This window comes from Mauremys reevesii, linkage group 1 (assembly GCF_016161935.1).
Source record: "Mauremys reevesii isolate NIE-2019 linkage group 1, ASM1616193v1, whole genome shotgun sequence".
In the NCBI taxonomy this organism is placed as follows: Eukaryota; Metazoa; Chordata; order Testudines; family Geoemydidae; genus Mauremys; species Mauremys reevesii.
In genome coordinates, this window is record NC_052623.1 from 45,065,011 (window position 1) to 45,083,360 (window position 18,350).

At 41.3% G+C, this 18,350-nt stretch overlaps 1 protein-coding gene across 1 annotated transcript in view; it reads left to right on the forward strand.

The window, feature by feature from the left end:
- Window positions 1-18,350, forward strand: part of IFT88 (intraflagellar transport 88) — an 81,536-nt gene that overhangs the window by 27,206 nt on the left and 35,980 nt on the right. Inside the window, exons 15-19 of the mRNA XM_039527307.1 lie at window positions 4,916-5,015; window positions 13,300-13,386; window positions 14,875-15,061; window positions 16,106-16,214; window positions 17,892-18,042. Coding sequence (XP_039383241.1) covers window positions 4,916-5,015; window positions 13,300-13,386; window positions 14,875-15,061; window positions 16,106-16,214; window positions 17,892-18,042 — 634 coding nt within the window. The remainder of the gene's footprint in view (window positions 1-4,915; window positions 5,016-13,299; window positions 13,387-14,874; window positions 15,062-16,105; window positions 16,215-17,891; window positions 18,043-18,350) is intronic.

Consider the following 18,350-nt stretch of genomic DNA (forward strand, 5'->3'; position numbering starts at 1 on the left):
GCATCAGAGACACTTTCCCAAAGCAGGTCTAAGCATTAGACCTAGATACCAGTGATTTCAGCTCTGTGTGTGCAACAAGACTCTCACTTGAGTCTAAATTAGTTCCTGTATTACACAGTGGAGAGAGTAAGGGTTAAATGGTGTCTAAGACCCTTACATAGGGCCCACACCACCTGGTACACATACTTGTCCCCACCCTCTCTCAACTCATTGGGCTTTGGAACCCATGTCCCCTGCCTGATGAGTGCCGTTCAGTTGAAGATGAGTTCCCTCATTCAGTGTATGCCTAGTACAGTTTTGCTGCCCTTGATTCACACGACAAGGATAACAACCTTTTATTACTCCTGCCCCAATAACAAGGAGAATGGGGATCCAACACTAGCCAAAAGTGATCATTTGAGCAAGCAATCCTATCATGCTGAACACCTAGGCAGGGTGGGTGTGCCCATGCAAATGAGATTAGCTCCCGAAGTCATTTTCCACAGCTCATCACTAGATGTCAGGGGAGAGCTCATTCATACTCTGCTTACATCATTAGACAGAACTATTTTGGCTCCATTTATAAACCTTATGTGCCTAGCTCATTCTATTAGAACATTTGCGTGACAAGTGTAAAAGTTAACATGGTGATAAAGCAGCTCATTAGCATCAGAGATGTGTATATATATTAAACTAAAGTTTTCTGGTACACATAATACTCAAGAAAATAAGATAGTATATAAATGCTCTACATGGAGAGAGTAAGATATTAGGGTGCCTTCTCAAAATGCAGTTTGAATTCTAGGTTTCTGATGTTTGAAGGGCTTATTGTTTGTTTATTTAACTCTAATATTCATGAAAGATAATATGCTCTCAAACCACTGATATATGCCTACAGCTTCAGCTTCACCAGAGGAAGTTTTTGTGTTGAATTTCCTTAGTATTTGAAATAGTTGTAACAAGGAAGTGAAGGAAGCTTTTTGAGGAAAAAGGGCTTTTCCCTACTCATTTCTCCTGCCCATAAAAATGAAAATAAGTTACCACTCTTAATGACTTATGAATATACACAAGCAAAGGAAAATTTTCAAGACTTGCAGATCCTACAATTACATTTTGTTAATACACCTATTGTGGCAAAGTACCTTCTCAGTCTCTCCAGCCTCTGCTGTTTTTAGCCCTGGGGAGACAGGCTTGGGTAATTGCAGTCCCCCTTAGGACTCAGGGGAAGTCTGTTCCCTGTCTTCCCACCAGCCTTATTTAAAGTAATTTTTCCTGCCTTGTGGGAGAGCGTACTGCTGCTCCTCCTGGGGAGGCTTGCTGCTCCAACACTCCTGGCAGCCAGGCTCCTTCTCTCTCTCTGCTTCCCCCCACCCTTCCTCCCAGGAAGGGGTTTAAAAAGGTCTCAGGCAGCCCCAAGTTGGAATCACCTGGTCCTAATTACCTTCAGGTAGCTCCCCCTCAGCTGATTCTAATTTGCTACCTTGGTAACCCTTTCTCAGCTGAACCTGATTGACCTGTAGTTGTCTCTCAGTTGATAAGGAGGAGGGCCTTTTAACCCTCTGGGACTGACTCCTACCCCCCCCCCCTTGCAACTGTCTGTCCTGAGTTTATCACACTATGTATAGATAACTTTAAATAACCTCTTACAGTAAAAGAGTGTTTAGTCCACTGAAGCCCACAATGTGGTGTTTGATGATTAAATAATAGATAGAATCATATTATTTCCCTAGTGTAGTTGCTCTGGCTTCTTAGACCTTAAACAAATATGTTTGGAGAGGAGTGGCTTCTTGTTAGCAAGTCAAATTTGCTTCCTGTGGATCTGGTGTTGTGTTCAAAGGAAGCAAAAGAATAGATTCATTTATTCATTATGCATTGTCTGTGCGTACATGTAGGTGTATATAAATACATATACAGTTATCTTTTAGTTTTCATTCAGCTTTCCTTGTGCTGCCTCTATTCACAAAATACTTGCCATGAAATAATGAAAAAAAGTTATTCTTTATATCTAATAACTTACGACAAAGTTATGGACATTCACTTAATGGCTAATTAAATGATTAGACACATTAGATGGGTTTGTGTATATTGGTGTTACCAGCACAGAATGCTCGAGGACAGCAACAGTGGTTCGTTGCCCGGTGTGCTTCGCTCCAATAAACACACCAAGGTGGAGAAGCAGACAAAGTTTATTTGAGCCCAAATAAGGTGCAAGGGAGACATAGCAATCTCAAATCCTGCACACAGATACAAGCCGTTTTTCCCTTCTTATACATGATTTTAGCTAAGCATTCCCATTACCCCCACACTACTCATCCCCCTTTACCCCCCCCCCCCCATTTCCCATGTAGCAAATACATTATAAAGTAGCAATTACACTAAGCAGGTTAAATCATTTTTGGCAGCAAACAATTTATCTCGTTAGTGACTTTTTCTTCAACTGTTATCTTGTTTTACTTTCCTGGATCCATTATTCTGCCCCCCCAGCCAGGTGCAAGCAGGCCTCATTATTGCCTCCTGGTATCAGTGTTGCACTGATAACTAGCTGCTACACATTCCATTCTCTGTTGCTAGCTTGTTAGGTTGATTAAAGTTCAAACATGGGAGTGCTTTGGTCAGACATGGAGTGACTTTAGTTCATTCAGGCCTACTACAGAAAGGCTTCATTGACACTGTGGTTTACCACCCTCCTGAGTTACCTAGAGTCATGCCTAATGACACCAACATTGGGTCAGATTCACTCGTATGCTCTGGCAGCCTTCCCCAACTCCAGCCACACAAAGATGTTGAAAATCTAGCTTAACCAGACAGTTGAATTTTCAGCCACTTTCCATTGAGTTCATGGCATATTACAGGTATCTGTGCTTAATCAGATTAATTTTCTTTAGAGAAATGAAGTAGACATGGATATTGTGTACATTTCTTATGTTACTGAGGTGTCTCAAACTTCAGTTAAAAAGAAGTACATGCAACTCATGAGACTATTGTCTGATCTTCCTCCCCTGAGGGATCGATGGAGTATTCAGGTCTGTCTATATCTTTTGGTTAAAAAGGTTTTAACACTGGCCATCAAAGTATCTCTGGCCTCTTCTCTCATAGCAGACTGTTTTTTGTAATGTTTTCAGTACAATCCTTTTCCTCTGATACCAAGAGGTGTCAGGAGACTTTGGCAGTGGAGAGGTGATTCACATGCCAAACAGATTATAGCTAAGGCTACGTTTTAGTCACAGGTATTTTTAGTAAAAGTCATGGACAGGTCACGGGCAGTAAACAAAAATTCACGGCCCATGACGTGTCCATGACTTGTATTGTATACCCCTAACTAAAACTTGGGCTGCGGGTGCTCTGACGGAGTGGTCCAGGGGCACTGTAGGTGCTGGAAGGGAAGTGAGCCAGCAGTGTGCAGCCCGAGACCCTTGCTGGTGCTGCGCAGTGGGAGGGTTAGCAGGGCTGGAAGGCTCCATACCCGGTTCCGCGCAACTCCCCGAGAACGGCCAGCATGTCCCTGCAGCTCTTGGGGCGGGGGGGGAAGGCCGGGGGGCTTCACAAGCTGCCCCTGCCATGAGCGCCAGCTCAGCAGCTCCCATTAGCTGGGAACCGCAGCCAATGGGAGCTGCGGGGGCGGTTCCTGCAGGCAGGGGCAGCGCACAGAGCCCCCTGTCCCCTTGGCCTAGGAGCTGCAAGGGCATGCCAGCCGCTTCCGGGGAGCCCCCCAGAGGTAATTGCTGCCCCGCACCCCAAAGCTCTGCCCCAGCCCTGAGCCCCCTCCCACACCAAAACTGCTGCTGCTGGCCTGGGGTGGGCCAAGCTGGGGTGGGTGCACCGGACTCTGCAAAAGCCATGGAGGTCACAGAAAGCCACAGAACCCATGACTTCTGTGATAGATACGCAGCCTTAATTATAGCATCTGCTGGGTTTGATGATGAAAAGTTATTTAACAAGGCCCTCAAAAGGCAGTAGCCAAACCTGCAGTAATAAAAAAACATTCACTTCCAGCTCCTAAGGAAAATGAGAGATTCCAGAGACAATACCAGAGATGGGTTTCTTTAATTAATTTAGGTCCAGACCATCTAGAAGATCAAACTGTTTATATAATAAAGATCCTGGCCCATATCACCAGTTCTTTCCAGAACATGCCACCCTAATAAAGCCCAAAGAACTGCCGACTGGAAGAGAGTGTTTTAATGGATGGGAAGCTATGAAAGTTCAGTTCCATGTCAGCTTTCTTTTCCTGGTACCGCTGCATAATAAAAGACTGCCCTAGAGGGCATGAACAGGAAGACGGGATGATTGTTCAGCATCATGAAGCTGTAGGCTTGGGCTAAATAAGCTGGATTCTAGAGATGATGGTGTCACAAACACACAAGAGGGGTTGAGCTGAGGTCAGGCATGAATAATTTATAACTAAAAAGAACCTTCTGAGGGTTGTTCTGAGAGATGTTTGAAAATGAACTTTAAATGTGTTGCCAGACTCAGGCTCTACTGTAGTGTGGCTGGTGCTATATTATAATGTCGGAGAATATCCCTAGAGATTTTTTTTGTAATTCACTTTCGCATACAGTACACATTTACTACACAACCTCTGGGACATATATACCATTTCTAATTAATTTATCCAACCAATACATATTTATTTTTAGGGGTTATGTCATTGTAGTACCCAGGGACCAAACTATAGATGTGTCCCGAGCTTTGTACAGTTTTACCATTACCAGTTCTTTCATAGAATCCAAAAAGCCAAATTTGATTAAATTTGAACTGTTCTTTAAAACACTTTTGATGTATGGAAACACCATATGTGTCTGCAAACGGGGCTACCTAACATAGCAGAGAAACTTCCTCTAGATAACTAATTAGTAGCACACATGAGTTGAAGTGACATTAATGCAGATACTTACTATAAATAATAATTATTTCTGTGGATTCCTTTTTGTTGTAGGTGTGTTGAAGTAGTAAAAGCTTCCCACTATGTAGAGTTAGCCAATGACCTGGAAATAAATAAAGCAATTACATATTTGAGGCAAAAGGACTTCTATCAGGTATCGTACTTTTTAAAAAACATGTTTATGAATATTGTATTGGCAGAAGCATCTGAGGATATGTCTACCGTGTGACTGGGAGTAGACAAACACGTGCTAGTTAGTGCACAAAATAGTACTATGGAGGTTGTGACAAGCAGTGGCTCAAGCTAACCAGCCAAGCTTGGGCCCAGAAGTTTGACAGCCTTGGACGCAAGTTGCTAGCCAGAACCCCTGCCTATGCTGCAATGTCCACACTTCTATTTTTAGTGTACTAGCTCTGTTCAGGCTAGTGCGCATTTGGCTACCTGGACTGGGAGGCGCACTCCCAACTCCAGTGTAGTGTAGACATACCTTTATAAAGCAGCAAGGCCATATTTTTCCAGCAAGAGCTTCGTCTTTAATAGTCGCTCAGATCCTTGATAACAGTGTTGATATTGGTCTTTATTAGAATAATTCTACAAAAAATATTGATTGGGGAGGGCTTTACCTACATTAAATTTATCTGTTGTCACAGGAGGGAGTTATTAGACCAGAGTATGAGCAGATGCACTTGCTATTATATTATTGCTTGTAATATTGTAACAGTGATACCCTTCCTCCATTCCTGCATATGTACTATTGCACCCCATTAGGGTACTGTAATCTGTGTCAGAACTTCAGTCCATCTTCTTGTCCTTCCATGCAGGCACAAACTTAGGAAATATAGAGGTAAAGCAGTGGCCCCAAGAATTAAACACTTTAACATGTTTAAAAAGGAAGAGCATGAGTATAGTCTTTCCATACTTAAAATAGACTTTCGGTGGTAGAGAGAGAGGGGTGTATGTCTTTACTATATTTTTTAATTAATTCTACTCGGACAAAAAAAGTGAACCTAAAATACATGTATTTTAACAATAAAGGACTTTAGGGGTCACCTTTCTGTTTGTTTGGTATTCTGAGGCCGTGTCCATCCTCAAAGTAGCACTGGTTTAACTAAAACCAGTTTTTAAATGATTTAGTTAAACCAGTGCAAATGCTTGTGTGGACTCTCAGATTTAAACCTGGCTTATTGTTACATTCATTCCTAACTGAATTATGCTAAACTAAATAGAAACCAGTTTTAAATTAATATAAAAGTTTCCACTAGAGAGTTTGCACTGATTTAACTAAATCAATTTAAAAACTCACCTTTAGTTAAACCCTTGTAACTTTGTATGTACACAAGGCCTTACTAACTAAACTATAGGAAAAGTATATAGAAAGAGTACAGCTCCCGACTGGCTTAGAATTGTTATCTTTGTAACCCTGTCTTCTCTGCCCCCACCGAGACCAACTTGTCTCTTCTACCTGGTATGTCTTGTCTTTTAGACTGTAAGGTAGGGTAAGGGCTGTCATTTAATATGTGTTTGTACAACACCTAGCACAATGGTACCCTGGTCTGACTGGCTTATAGGTTCTACTACAATAGAACTTTTAAGTAATAATATAGGAACCTCTAAAAACATACTACTTTTTCTTAAATAGAAAGTGTTCCCCAAAGCACTTAGGTACTTTTGATTCCGGGGCTATGTTAGTACCTACACAGATACTTCTGTGGTCTCCATCACCATAGTGTCTGTCTGAGCATCTCACAAATATTAATTACTTTATCATAGCAACGTCTCTGTGAAGTGCGGAAGTAGTAGCATCCCCATTTTACAGATGGGGAACTGAGGCATAGAGGTATTAAATGACTTGTCCAGGGTCACACAGGTTGATGGTAGAACTGGTATTTGAACCCCATTGTCCTGAGTCTGGTGTGTTAACCACAAGGCCACCCTTTCTGCAGACCAACTCCAATTAAAAAAAAAAGTAGTGATTACTTTTGGGTGGGCAGTGCCTTGTATCTATGTTCTAAGCCTGTCCTTCCAGTGGAACTACCAGGGAGGGGTAGGATAAGCCACCGTTTTTCTAGTGCTGACACTAGTATTACAGGTGGGTTGCACATGGATGTATATGAGCCAATAGGGAGGATCATCTAATGGGGCATGTGCACAAATTGTCTTGAATATATAGATACAGCCAGATAAAGTTATACTCACTCAGAACATTAATATATTAATATGCAATATTCACAATATAGGTATATTCAAATGTTTCATCATCCCATTTGATTTTACAGTATGCTTTGTACTATTTTGTAGTATAGAACAGGATCATTTAAAAATTTTGAAGGACAAATATACTCTGTTTTGTTTGGATGTTCAAGGAATTGACAAAAGAGGCAAAATTATTCCTACTTTTTCCTCCATAGACACATTGCAAACTGTTCTTTTCATTTCTGCCTATTAGGATAGGTTTCTATCTTTATATTGGGTTTTCTCCCATTAGAATTTGACAACTGACTCAATGTCTAATGTGTAATGACAGCAGCTGTGCAGTGATTTGGGGTTTTAGATTAGTGACCAGGACTAAACGCTGTCTCACATGTTGATTAATGCTTTAGTAGATAATTTTCATCTTGTATGTCTCCATTCACATATTCAGTGTCTTGATGGTAAGATTAGTTAACTGTGTTTTTAAAAATGTAATTTTTGCTTTCCTTTCACTATTGCTACTTTTGTTGTCTCGCATTTTATTTGATACTGTAAGTATGAAGAGGTAGGTACATTATTAAAATATGGCGCTTAATTAGTTTTAGTCTTCTAGAATAGTTTGTAACTTGGCAAATTTTCCTTGCTAAACCCATAATAAAAGAGTAAGTAAAACAGTACTTCTAGTGCAAATATTATGAAGATTTTGTGTTTCGTTTACAAACCCAGTTTTACCTTCCCATTTCCTAACACACAAATGGATGGACCCTAGAGGAACTATTTCAGGAGAGCAGTATTTTATGATTCAGATTCTAGGCCATTTTCTTGTATTCTTTTACAGTAACTCCTCCCTTAACGTTGTAGTTATGTTCCTGAAAAATGCGACTTTAAGCGAAACGATTTTAAGCAAATCCAATTTCCCTGTAAGAGTTAATATAAATAAGGGACAGTTCGGTTCTAGGGAAATTTTTTTTCACCAGACAAAAAAACATGTGTTATATAGATATACACACAGTATATGTTTTAAACAAACAATTTAATACTGTTCACAGCTATGATGATTGTGAAGCTTGGTTGAGGTGGTGAAGTTAGAGGGTGGAAGAGGGAGGGATATTTCCCAGGGAATGCCTTGCTGCTAAATGATGAACTAGCACTCAGCTGAGCCCTCAGGGGTTAACACGTTGTTGTTAATGTAGCCTCTCACACAAGGCAGCACGAACATGAGGGAGGGGAGACAGCATAGCAGACAGAGACAGACACACACCTTGTATGTGGGAGAGAGAGAGAGATGCACACTGCCCCTTTAAGTAAGCTGACCCACTCTTAAGTGCATTGTCTTTTTAAGTGGATTAGGAAGTTGAGACAGCAGTTGTTGCCCCAAGCTCTCTCTGTCTTTCTCTGTCCGTGTCCTTTCCCTGCTTTATATGGAGAAGGGGTAAGCGGGGTGAAGAGGGACACCCTGACATTAGCCCCCTGTTCCCCCCCCCACCCCCGCACAGCAAGCAGGAGTCTCTAGGAGCAGCTCCAAGGCAGAGGGCAGGAGCAGCACATGGCAGTGGCAGGAGGGACAGCTGAACTGCCCAGCAATTGATAGCCTGCTGGGTGGCTGCAGCACAGGGAACTTAGGGGAGAGGGGAGCTGATAGGTGGGCTTCTGATCCACCTTGGTTTCAAGCCCCCACCAGCTAGCTGCAACAGGCTGCTCTTCCTGCAAGCAGTGGACAAAGCAGGCCGCTGCCAAACGACATTAGACGGGAGCATTGCACAACTTTAAACGAGCATGTTCCCTAATTGATCAGCAACGAAACAACATTAACCAGGATGACTTTAAGTGAGGAGTTACTATATTCTTTCTTGTATTCAAATAATAATGTCCAGTTGCTGATTCCTATGATACCCATTTTTAGGGAAAAAACCTTAATGAAAGAGCTGCATTGTACTGTAAATAATACCCTAAACCTCGCAAACCTCAAACTCGGTTGGGAGTTAATTTCAGAATTGAGTGTCCTATACTGAGAACACCACTTTGCTAGTCCTTCACAGTTCAGTGTTTGGAGTCAAATAGCTGACACATTTCAAACTGGCTGCAGCTGCCATAATGGGGTCCTGGAAGAAGATAGAGGTGAAAAAACCTCTGGAGTCACTTGGTCTAGCCATTTTTGTGGAGCAGGAGTTTCCTCTACCTTGGTCTCTCAGGTATATGTGTTTACCTACTCTTAAGGCACCACCATTTGAGGTATTTAACTACCTTTGCAGCTTATCTTAGTCCATAGTCTCTAACAATTCTTCTTTAAAAGAAGGTGCTTGTAGTCTCTCTCATTCCCATTCCCTCCATGCTGCATTCACTAGTACCCATTCTTACAGTTGATGTGTGTAACGGGTTGGATCACCGAACCTCCCCCTTGGGAGCTGTCACCTGATGTGCCAAGACTACTTCGGCCCCTGCTTTTCCTGCCAGCTCGGGACCACAACACCCTGTTTTGCTGAGCCAGATACGCCCATCTGCTCCAACAAAGACCCAGGGTCTGAATTACTTGCCCCAAAACTGCAGAATTAATTGAAAGCAGCTTACAGAAGTATTCTTGTCTTTAACACTCAGATACCCAACTCCCAATGGGGTTTAAACCCAAATAAATCCGTTTTACCTTGTATAAAGCTTATACAGCGTAAGCTCATGAATTGTTTGATCTCTATAGCACTGATAGAGAGGTAGGCACAGCTGTTCGCCCCCCATACATACATACTCTGGGTTAATTAATAAGTAAAAAGTGATTATTAAATACAGAAAGTAGGATTTAAGTGGTTCCAAGTAGTAACAGACAGAACAAAGTGAATTACCAAGTAAAATAAAACAAAACATGCAAGTCTTTGTCTAATACAGTAAGAAACTAAATACAGATAAGATCTCACCCTCAGAGATGTTTCAATATGTTTTTTACAGACTGGATGCCTTCCTAATCTGGGCACAATCCTTTTCCCCGTTACAGCCCTTGTTCCAGCTCAGGTGGTAGCTAAGGGATTCCTCATGATGGCTCTCACTTTTCTCTGTTCCACCCACTTATATATCTTTCAAATAAGATGGAAATCCTTTGTCCCTCTGGGTTCTCCCTCCCTCCCCCTCTCAATGGAAAAGTACCAGGTTAAAGATGGATTCTAGTTCAGGTGACATGAGCACATGTCACTGTATGACTTCATTACCCACTTGAGAGCACACACATATACAGGAAGATTTACAGGTAAAACAGAGCCATCTGCAGGTATTAATACATACTCTGGGTTAATTAATAAGTAAAAAGTGATTTTATTAAATACAGAAAGTAGGATTTAAGTGGTTTCAAGTAGTATCAGATAGAACAAAGTAAGTTACCAAGCAAAATAAAATAAAACACGGAAATCAAAACCTAATACAGTAATACAATTGAGTACAGATAATATCTCACCCTGAAAGATGTTTCAATAAGTTTTTCTTTTGCAGACTAGATGCCTTCCTAGTCTGGGCACAATCCTTTCCCCTGGTACAGCCCTTGTTCCAGCTCAGGTGGTAGCTAGAGGATTCCTCATAATGGCTCCCCCTTTCCTCTGTTCCACCCATTTATATATCTTTTGCATAAGGCGAAAATCCTTTGTCCCTTTGGGTCCCCACCCCCCAATGGAAAAGCACTAGGTTAAAGATGGATTTCAGTTCAGGTGAAATGATCACATGTCACTGTAAGACTTCATTACCCCTTGCCAGTACACACATATACTGGAAAACTTACAGGTAAAACAGAGCCATCTGCAGTCAATTGTCCTGGTTAATGGGAGTCATCAAGATTCCAAACCACCATTAATGGCCCACACTTTGCATAATTACAATAGGTCCTCAGAGTTATATTACATATTTTTAGTTTCAGATACAAGAGTAGTACATTTATACAATAATCACACAGTAAATTACACCTCTACCCTGATATAACGCAACCCGATATAATGCGGGTTCGCATACAACGCGGTAAAGCTCTGACACTCTGCTCTGGGCCAGGCCGGGGCCGAGGGGTTCGATAAGGGGAAGAGGGTATCGAGGACGGTCAGGGGCTCCCCCCACCAGGGTCTGGGGGGCAGGAGCTTTGAGAGGGCACTTTTGGGGGCCCTGCAGTCCCAGAGTGGCCATGGGGATTAGTGGGGGGCTGGGAGCAGCCCGCTCTGCTTCCCTCGCCCTGGCCCCAGCCGTGTCGCTCGGGGGAGGGGGATTGGGGGAAGGGATCCCTTCGCACTGACCAGCAGCAGCGGAAATGGAGAAGCCCGGCCCCAGCCCGCTCCACTCCGCCAGCTCCCAGCCGCAGCACTCTGCTTCCCGCCACATGTGAGTACGGGGGGGCATCCGTTCCCTAACCTCCCTGCACTCACCTGCGGCGGGAAGTGGAGCGCTGCAGCTGGGAGGTGGCAGAGTGGAGTGGGCTGGGGCCACGTCGCTCCACTTCCTGCCACCGGTGAGTGCGGAGGGCGTCCTTTCCCCAACCTCCCTGCACTCACCGGCGGTGGGAAGTGGAGCAGCCCAGCCCCAGCCAGCTCCACTCCGCCAGCTCCCAGCCATGGCACTCCACTTCCTGCCGCAGGTGAGTGCATGATCTTTCCCCAACCACCCCCCAGGGACACGGCTGGGACCAGGGCAAGAAAGCAGAGTGGGCTGGGGCCACGTCGCTCTGCTTCCCGCTACAGGTGAGTGTGCGGGGGCATCCTTTCCCCAGCCTCCCCGCACTCACTTTTTTCTCTGCTGACCATCTACCTAGCCATTTTCAGACGTACATATTGTTTTAAAATAATCTTTGTGCATTAGTGGTGGTTTGAATCTCTCTTAATTTACAAGATGGTTTTGGTATAAAATTTTAAAGTAGAGCACTGGGATTTAGCCTTGTGAGTTCTACTACCGTTACTGGGAATCCACAGCCTAGGCCAGGTACATTACATTTAAACTTGGCCTTTGTACATATATAATGTGTACATCGGAATCCAATTATAAGGATTGGTTTTGACAATGTGTTTTGATGGTTGTGTCCAATTGACCATTACCCTCATGATACATAGTGAACTTCCCAAATTGAGATGTGTACATAGAATCAACATTTCCACCTTCCACCATGATAAAATGAGTACCGCTAAGGCATTTTAATGCCAAGTCATGTCATGGCTTCATCTAGCTCACACAGTCTATAATATGCTTTACCAGCTGCTGAGCAGCACCCAAAATCATGTGTGAACTTCTTTTCTCCCTTTGAAAACAAAGAAATTACTTCCACTTTAATCTTTATAAACGAAGGTGCTACCATATCAGTAGAAGGAAAAGGCAAACAAATCAGCAACAACAGGAAATGACTTTAGGAAAGCAACTCGATATATATAGATAGATAGCTGAAAGGTCACTAAACCAAAATTCCATTGTAACTGAGATGTGCAGCCTGAACTTGAAGAAACAATTTGATGGTAGAATACCTCAGACATAACAGTACTGTATTTGCAGATCTGCGGGAACAGTTCTTGATTCATTCAAATACATAATGAGAACCAAAATCCTTATAGCTAAAGTCTTGAGTTTCAAAGCCCATTAAATCTGAAGTCATGCATTTTGAAACTATTTCCTTGACTCTCAAATTGGTGCGTTTCTTCAGAGAATTCTGTATAATTAAAAAAATGTTCGGCTTTGTAGTAGTTTGTACTTTCTATGTAGTTTGCTAGGGAGCAATAAACTTCAGCTAACTGTATAAATTTCACATGTCCTCTTATGCCACACTTGGGCCTGGTCTACACTAAGGGGGGGGGGGGGTTGTGAGTCTTTAAGAAAAAAATCTTGAGGAAAAAGTAAAAATATTTACACAATACAGGTAGTTGACAAAATGAAAACGTCAGTGAAGCTTTTTTTTTTCTTTCTTTCTTTTTTTAAATGAATGGAACTTCTATGGAAAAGTGTGGATATCTGAACAGAAAGTTCAGGTATTTTCTAACTCTAATCCATACCCTGGATAACAAATACCAGTTATGGATACCAGTACTGTGGGAATTTTAAAAGTATGAAATATCAAATATTTTGCAGTAGAAAAGGTTATGTATAATTTCGTCTAAATAGTAATTAATAAATTACTAACTAGTAATTAGTAATATAAGTCAAGTAGTAATTTTAGTTGTTTATTTCTTCACAAAAACATAGGATTTACCTGCACAGTTATAGTTTGAGTAAGTTTGTTACAGTTTAGTAACTTGTTTGTAAATTAATTCTAGGCTGTGGAGACTTTAAAAATGTTTGAAAAAAAGGATAGCAGAGTAAAAAGTGCAGCTGCAACAAACCTTTCATTTCTTTATTATTTGGTAAGTATGCCTTTTTTGTTGTTGTTGTTAACTATGAGCTCAGAAGAGACTCTGCTTCTGTAGCAATTTTTGTATCTATCTACCTGTTCTTTCTCAGCTTTGAGACAAAGCTCATGAAAACAAGAGGTAAGAAGACATCATTTTAACTAGTCAATGTCTGTTCAGTGTTTTGAATTGTTAAGTGCTATGCAAGAACAAAGTACTTTATTATTTTTTATTATAAATGTTAAATATTAAAATTTCAATTGTTGCCTTTACTTCCTAATTGAAAGAAGGGGCTGTGGGAGCAGAGGCACCAACTTCCTGAGTTCCCAGAGGGTGCTCGACCCCTGCTTTGACCCAGGCTCAGCCCCTTCTCCACCCCATCCCCCAAGCCTCTGCCCAGCTTCGTCCTACCCCCTCTCCGCTCCCCACCCCGCCTCTTCCTGGCCCATTCCGCCCCCTCCCCGCATCTCTTCCTGCCCCCACTCTTCCCCCAGTGCCTCCTGCATGCTGCTGAACAGCTGATCACTGGCAAGTGAGAGCCACTGGGGTGGAAGAGGAGGAGCTGATTGGCAGGACTGCCGGTGGGTGCTGAGCACCCACTACTTTTTTTCTATGGGTGCTCCAGCTCCAGAGCACGCATGGAATCGGTGCCTGTGTGTGGGAGCGCTCTGTTTTTATAGGGGTACAAGAAGCAGAGCAGACAGAAAGGAGTGTTCCAACTGCTATGCCATTACCCTCCCTTCCCTGGCAGCAGCAGCAATTAGAAAGTGGGTGAAGAATTCTGGCTGTGCTGCCAGGAGGAGCCCCTGCTGGACTATAAAAGACTCTTCCCTCATGTGGATGTTGTGAAGGTGAATTAGTTAATGTTCATGAAGCTCTTCATATATCTATGTTCTGGTTATTTGTTCCCTGGCTTCCTCCTGTCATTGTGCTCTCTGAATGTATGTATTCAGCTGCCTGACCTGTCACCCATTCCTTGTCTCCTGCTGGGCTCACCTACACTTTTACCTCCCTCCATCTCTAACAGGGTTCTGTTCACCTGCACATCAGTAATAGGGCTGTGATCCCACCCTTAACTCCCATAACTAGACTTGGGGAGGAGTGGAGACGACGACATTTAGAACACTGCTCTGTGCTGTCTTCTCTGCCTCTCTGATTAATATTAATTTTCAAGTAGAATATAAAATAAGTTCATTTCGGAGGCTTAAATGATTCTACAGTGTTTCTCACACCTTTCCTACCCATATAAGGAGCAAGCCAGCATTGGGAGGGAGATGGACAAGATGACAATGTAGGTCTCACTCTCTAATTTTCAGGTTTCTGTGATCTGAAAAATGTGATCTTTCTTCTACAAGCTCATAAAGAACAGTATTAGGATTGAAGAGTATTAAATATTTTTTCAGACTGCTATTATATCAACCATAAACAGACTAAGGTTAGTGCCAAAGAAAATTATTGATTGACAAGTTGTTAATATACTGTATATATATCTTGTTTACACAGGAGAATGAATTAGCACAAGCAGCCAACTATGCAGATTTAGCTGTGAATTCTGATAGATACAACCCATCAGCTCTCACTAATAAAGGAAATACTGTGTTTGCAAATGGAGACTATGAAAAAGCAGCAGAGTTTTATAAGGAAGCTCTAAGGAATGATTCCTCATGCACTGAAGCACTTTACAATATAGGTAATGTAGAGGTGTTTGCATGGCTTAGAGTTTAGATAAGGCTACTAATGTGTTTGAGATTCTAGTTTTCAAACTTGTCCTTTTTAGAAATGTTAATTGAAATTAAAATATGTCATTTCCATTAAACTGTTAATTCTTTTACCTCATGATTTAAGATGTAAAGTGAGATAATATCCTTTGCTTCAAACCTCTTCCACAGAAACTCTGCACCAATATTACTCATCTGTTCTTAGACTAATTGATGTTGGTAAATCACTTTGAAGATGAAAATCGCTATAAGTGCTAAGAACTATTTTCTATTCAAAATGTAGGTTTTGAATAGTACTACTCAACCAAATTATCTCCCCTTCCCTTTCTGATGCCCCTTGTTAAAGGGATGGTGTTATGTATGGCTGTGGGCCTTGACTGGAATAATGACCATTGCCCTAATCAGCTTTGGTTCATTTAGATCACACTGCCTGAAAGGACTGTCAGGATGGTTCTTAAGCAAGCAGTGCAGCAAATCTACTGAGATGCAGTTGAGATGAGAGAGCAGTCATCGGGGAAAGCACAGTTATTTTGCATTTACCTCTAAGCAGTGATGCAGCTTGCTTTTTAAAAAAATTCCATCAACTTAAAAAAAAAAATTAAAGGTACTTTCAAATACCACATCTGCCTTGAGTATCCTTGTGGCTTTATAATCATGTTTTCCTATTTTTTAAAAAGTTTTTTCTATCTATTGTTGCTTTATGAAAATCCAATATAAACAAGGAAAACTGACCGACTGTCAAAACGGTGAAATTGACTATCTGAAAACGGCTGCCAAATGTACAAATTAAACAAACTGAAAACTGAGAAAAATATTTTTTCAGTCTCTTTCATGTGCTCCCTATTACAATAATGCAGGAATAAAAAATTCAGACAAAAATATGATTTTTAAGTTAATAGCAGCCCTCTAAATACTGCATTTCTGCTTCATTGTCCTTGGTTATTCTGCTAAATTACTGTGCCTGTACTGATGTTTTGTTTTGCTGGTTGAATTCATTTTGTAATTTTTATTTTTAGGTTTAACATATAAAAAGTTAAACAGAATAGACGAGGCTTTGGATTGTTTTCTGAAACTTCAGGCAATCCTTCGAAACAGTGCCCAAGTTCTCTACCAAATAGCAAGCTTGTATCTTTTGCTCGGTCCGGATGCCAAATATTGAATTTAGTCTATATTAGAGGATTAGATGAGATTAGTTTTAAGACATAAAAGTTGTTTTTGTATGGCTAAAAAAATTTACATTTAATCAGGAGACATTCATGTGGGGTTAAAATATATGTGGTGTGTAAAAATAAGGCCTGATTCTGCAACCCTTTATTTTGGTGAACAACATCACTGAAGCCAGTAGACTAACACACATGAGGAAGGCCTAGTCATATACGGATAATTAAAGCTAAGGAGAGGCCTGTAACTCTTTAAATATACAAGTGATGTTATTTTGAAAATAATATAACACATATAAGTATAATGGATATAAAACCTTAAACAAAATATTATAGTTCATTACAGTGACGTTCTACTCTGACAAGGGAATTTGTAAAAATAGCTCCATAGAGTTCCTTGTTTATTGTCTCAGTGGCTTTCAGACCAGATCTGCTCAGTTTACATGTAAAAGCATAATCATCTGTCAATCCTGCAAACTTTGCCTGGGATCTGAAAGCCAAGTTGGGGTCTTACTTGGCTCTATGCCTCATCAGAAGTAAAGATTCTGCAGCCAGAACTTAGTTAAGCATTCTGTTGATGATGTGCAAACCACAATAGAATCCCTTCCAAGGCATAATAGAATCCCATTGCAGTATTGGCTCCGCATTTTTAAAAGTAGTGAAAGTCATAAACTTCTTATAGTCAGAAAAGTAAGTAGATATGAATCTAACTATACACAAGGGGTGAAGTCCTCTTCCTGCTCCCACCTCTTTACAATGGGTTAAAGCACTGGAGTGGCATAAAGGGGTTCTAAAGCTCTGGTTCTGGTTGGGGGAATATTCCCTTGTATTGACAGTGGGTAACTCTGCCTTCAGAGGACCACCTTGCAAGCTCTGGCATAGGGGGCATTCTGAGGACAGGGTTGAGAGTCAGAGGAGTGTGTTGGGGAGGAGCTACAGCACTTCATTCTGTGGGGATTATGAACAGGGCTAGCACCCGTAGGGCAGCCCAGGGAGGCTGCTGTAACTAAACAGGCCCCATACAGCTGTCTAATTACAGTGGGGACTGCTCCAGCCCTCAGAGCTGCCCAGAAGTGGAAGAGACAAAGGTGGCTTAAAGCCCTCTTCTCCTGAGCCGCAAATTCCATGCTGTGCTTCAGAGATGCAGCACAGAGTGGCACATAAGGAACAGATGTACTCCATAAGGTGGTGGCAATTTTGCCTTGTCATTTTGTTTAGCACAGAACTACACTAAGAAAACTTAGGAAGTTTGTGGGACATAGAGACAGGGTGCCTAATTCTCCTTTCAGTTGCACTGTTATAAATCAGGAGCAACTCCATTGAAGTTAATGAATTATACGGATGTAAAATTTAGTGAGAGAGAGAGAAGAACCAGCCCAAAAGTGTTTTTAAGGCTGAAAGAGAAGCCTAGACTATTAACACTTAATTATGTTATTTATAGTAAACTAAAGTACATCTGAGTGGGAAGAAATTATTAAGTAAATGTGCAAAAAAACAAAATATATGTCCACATTGCTGTGTCTGGCAAATCTTTTCAACATGCAACTTTTGGATTACATTTACATTATATAACATAAGAATTCCTCTTGATGAACCAAAATATGATCACCATTTGAATGGTCCTTAACTGAAGATACCTCAGATATGAAATAATGGAGGATCCCAACCAAGCCATAGAGTGGCTCATGCAGCTTATCAGTGTAGTTCCAACTGATTCACATGCACTGTCGAAACTAGGGGAATTGTATGATAATGAAGGCGATAAATCCCAAGCTTTTCAGTATTACTATGAGGTATGTGACCTATGCATTTTCTAATATTTATAGAAATAAAAGGGTGCAGTAGGCAATGTTTACTTACAGTAGTATTTAAATTGCCAAAAGTATGTACAGAAAGTAAGGAGAATCAGATTTTCCTTAGGAAAGTATAATTATTTGTAAATCAAGCTTTTATTGTCAGATCTTTATAATAAGGAGCACACCAAAAAAGGCTGTGGGATATTCTGATGTGGGGCTCCCTCAATCTCTCCTATTGAAGTTTTTCCTCTTTAATTAAATAATTTAATTAAATATTAACTGGGCCAGTGAAAAGAGTGTCAATA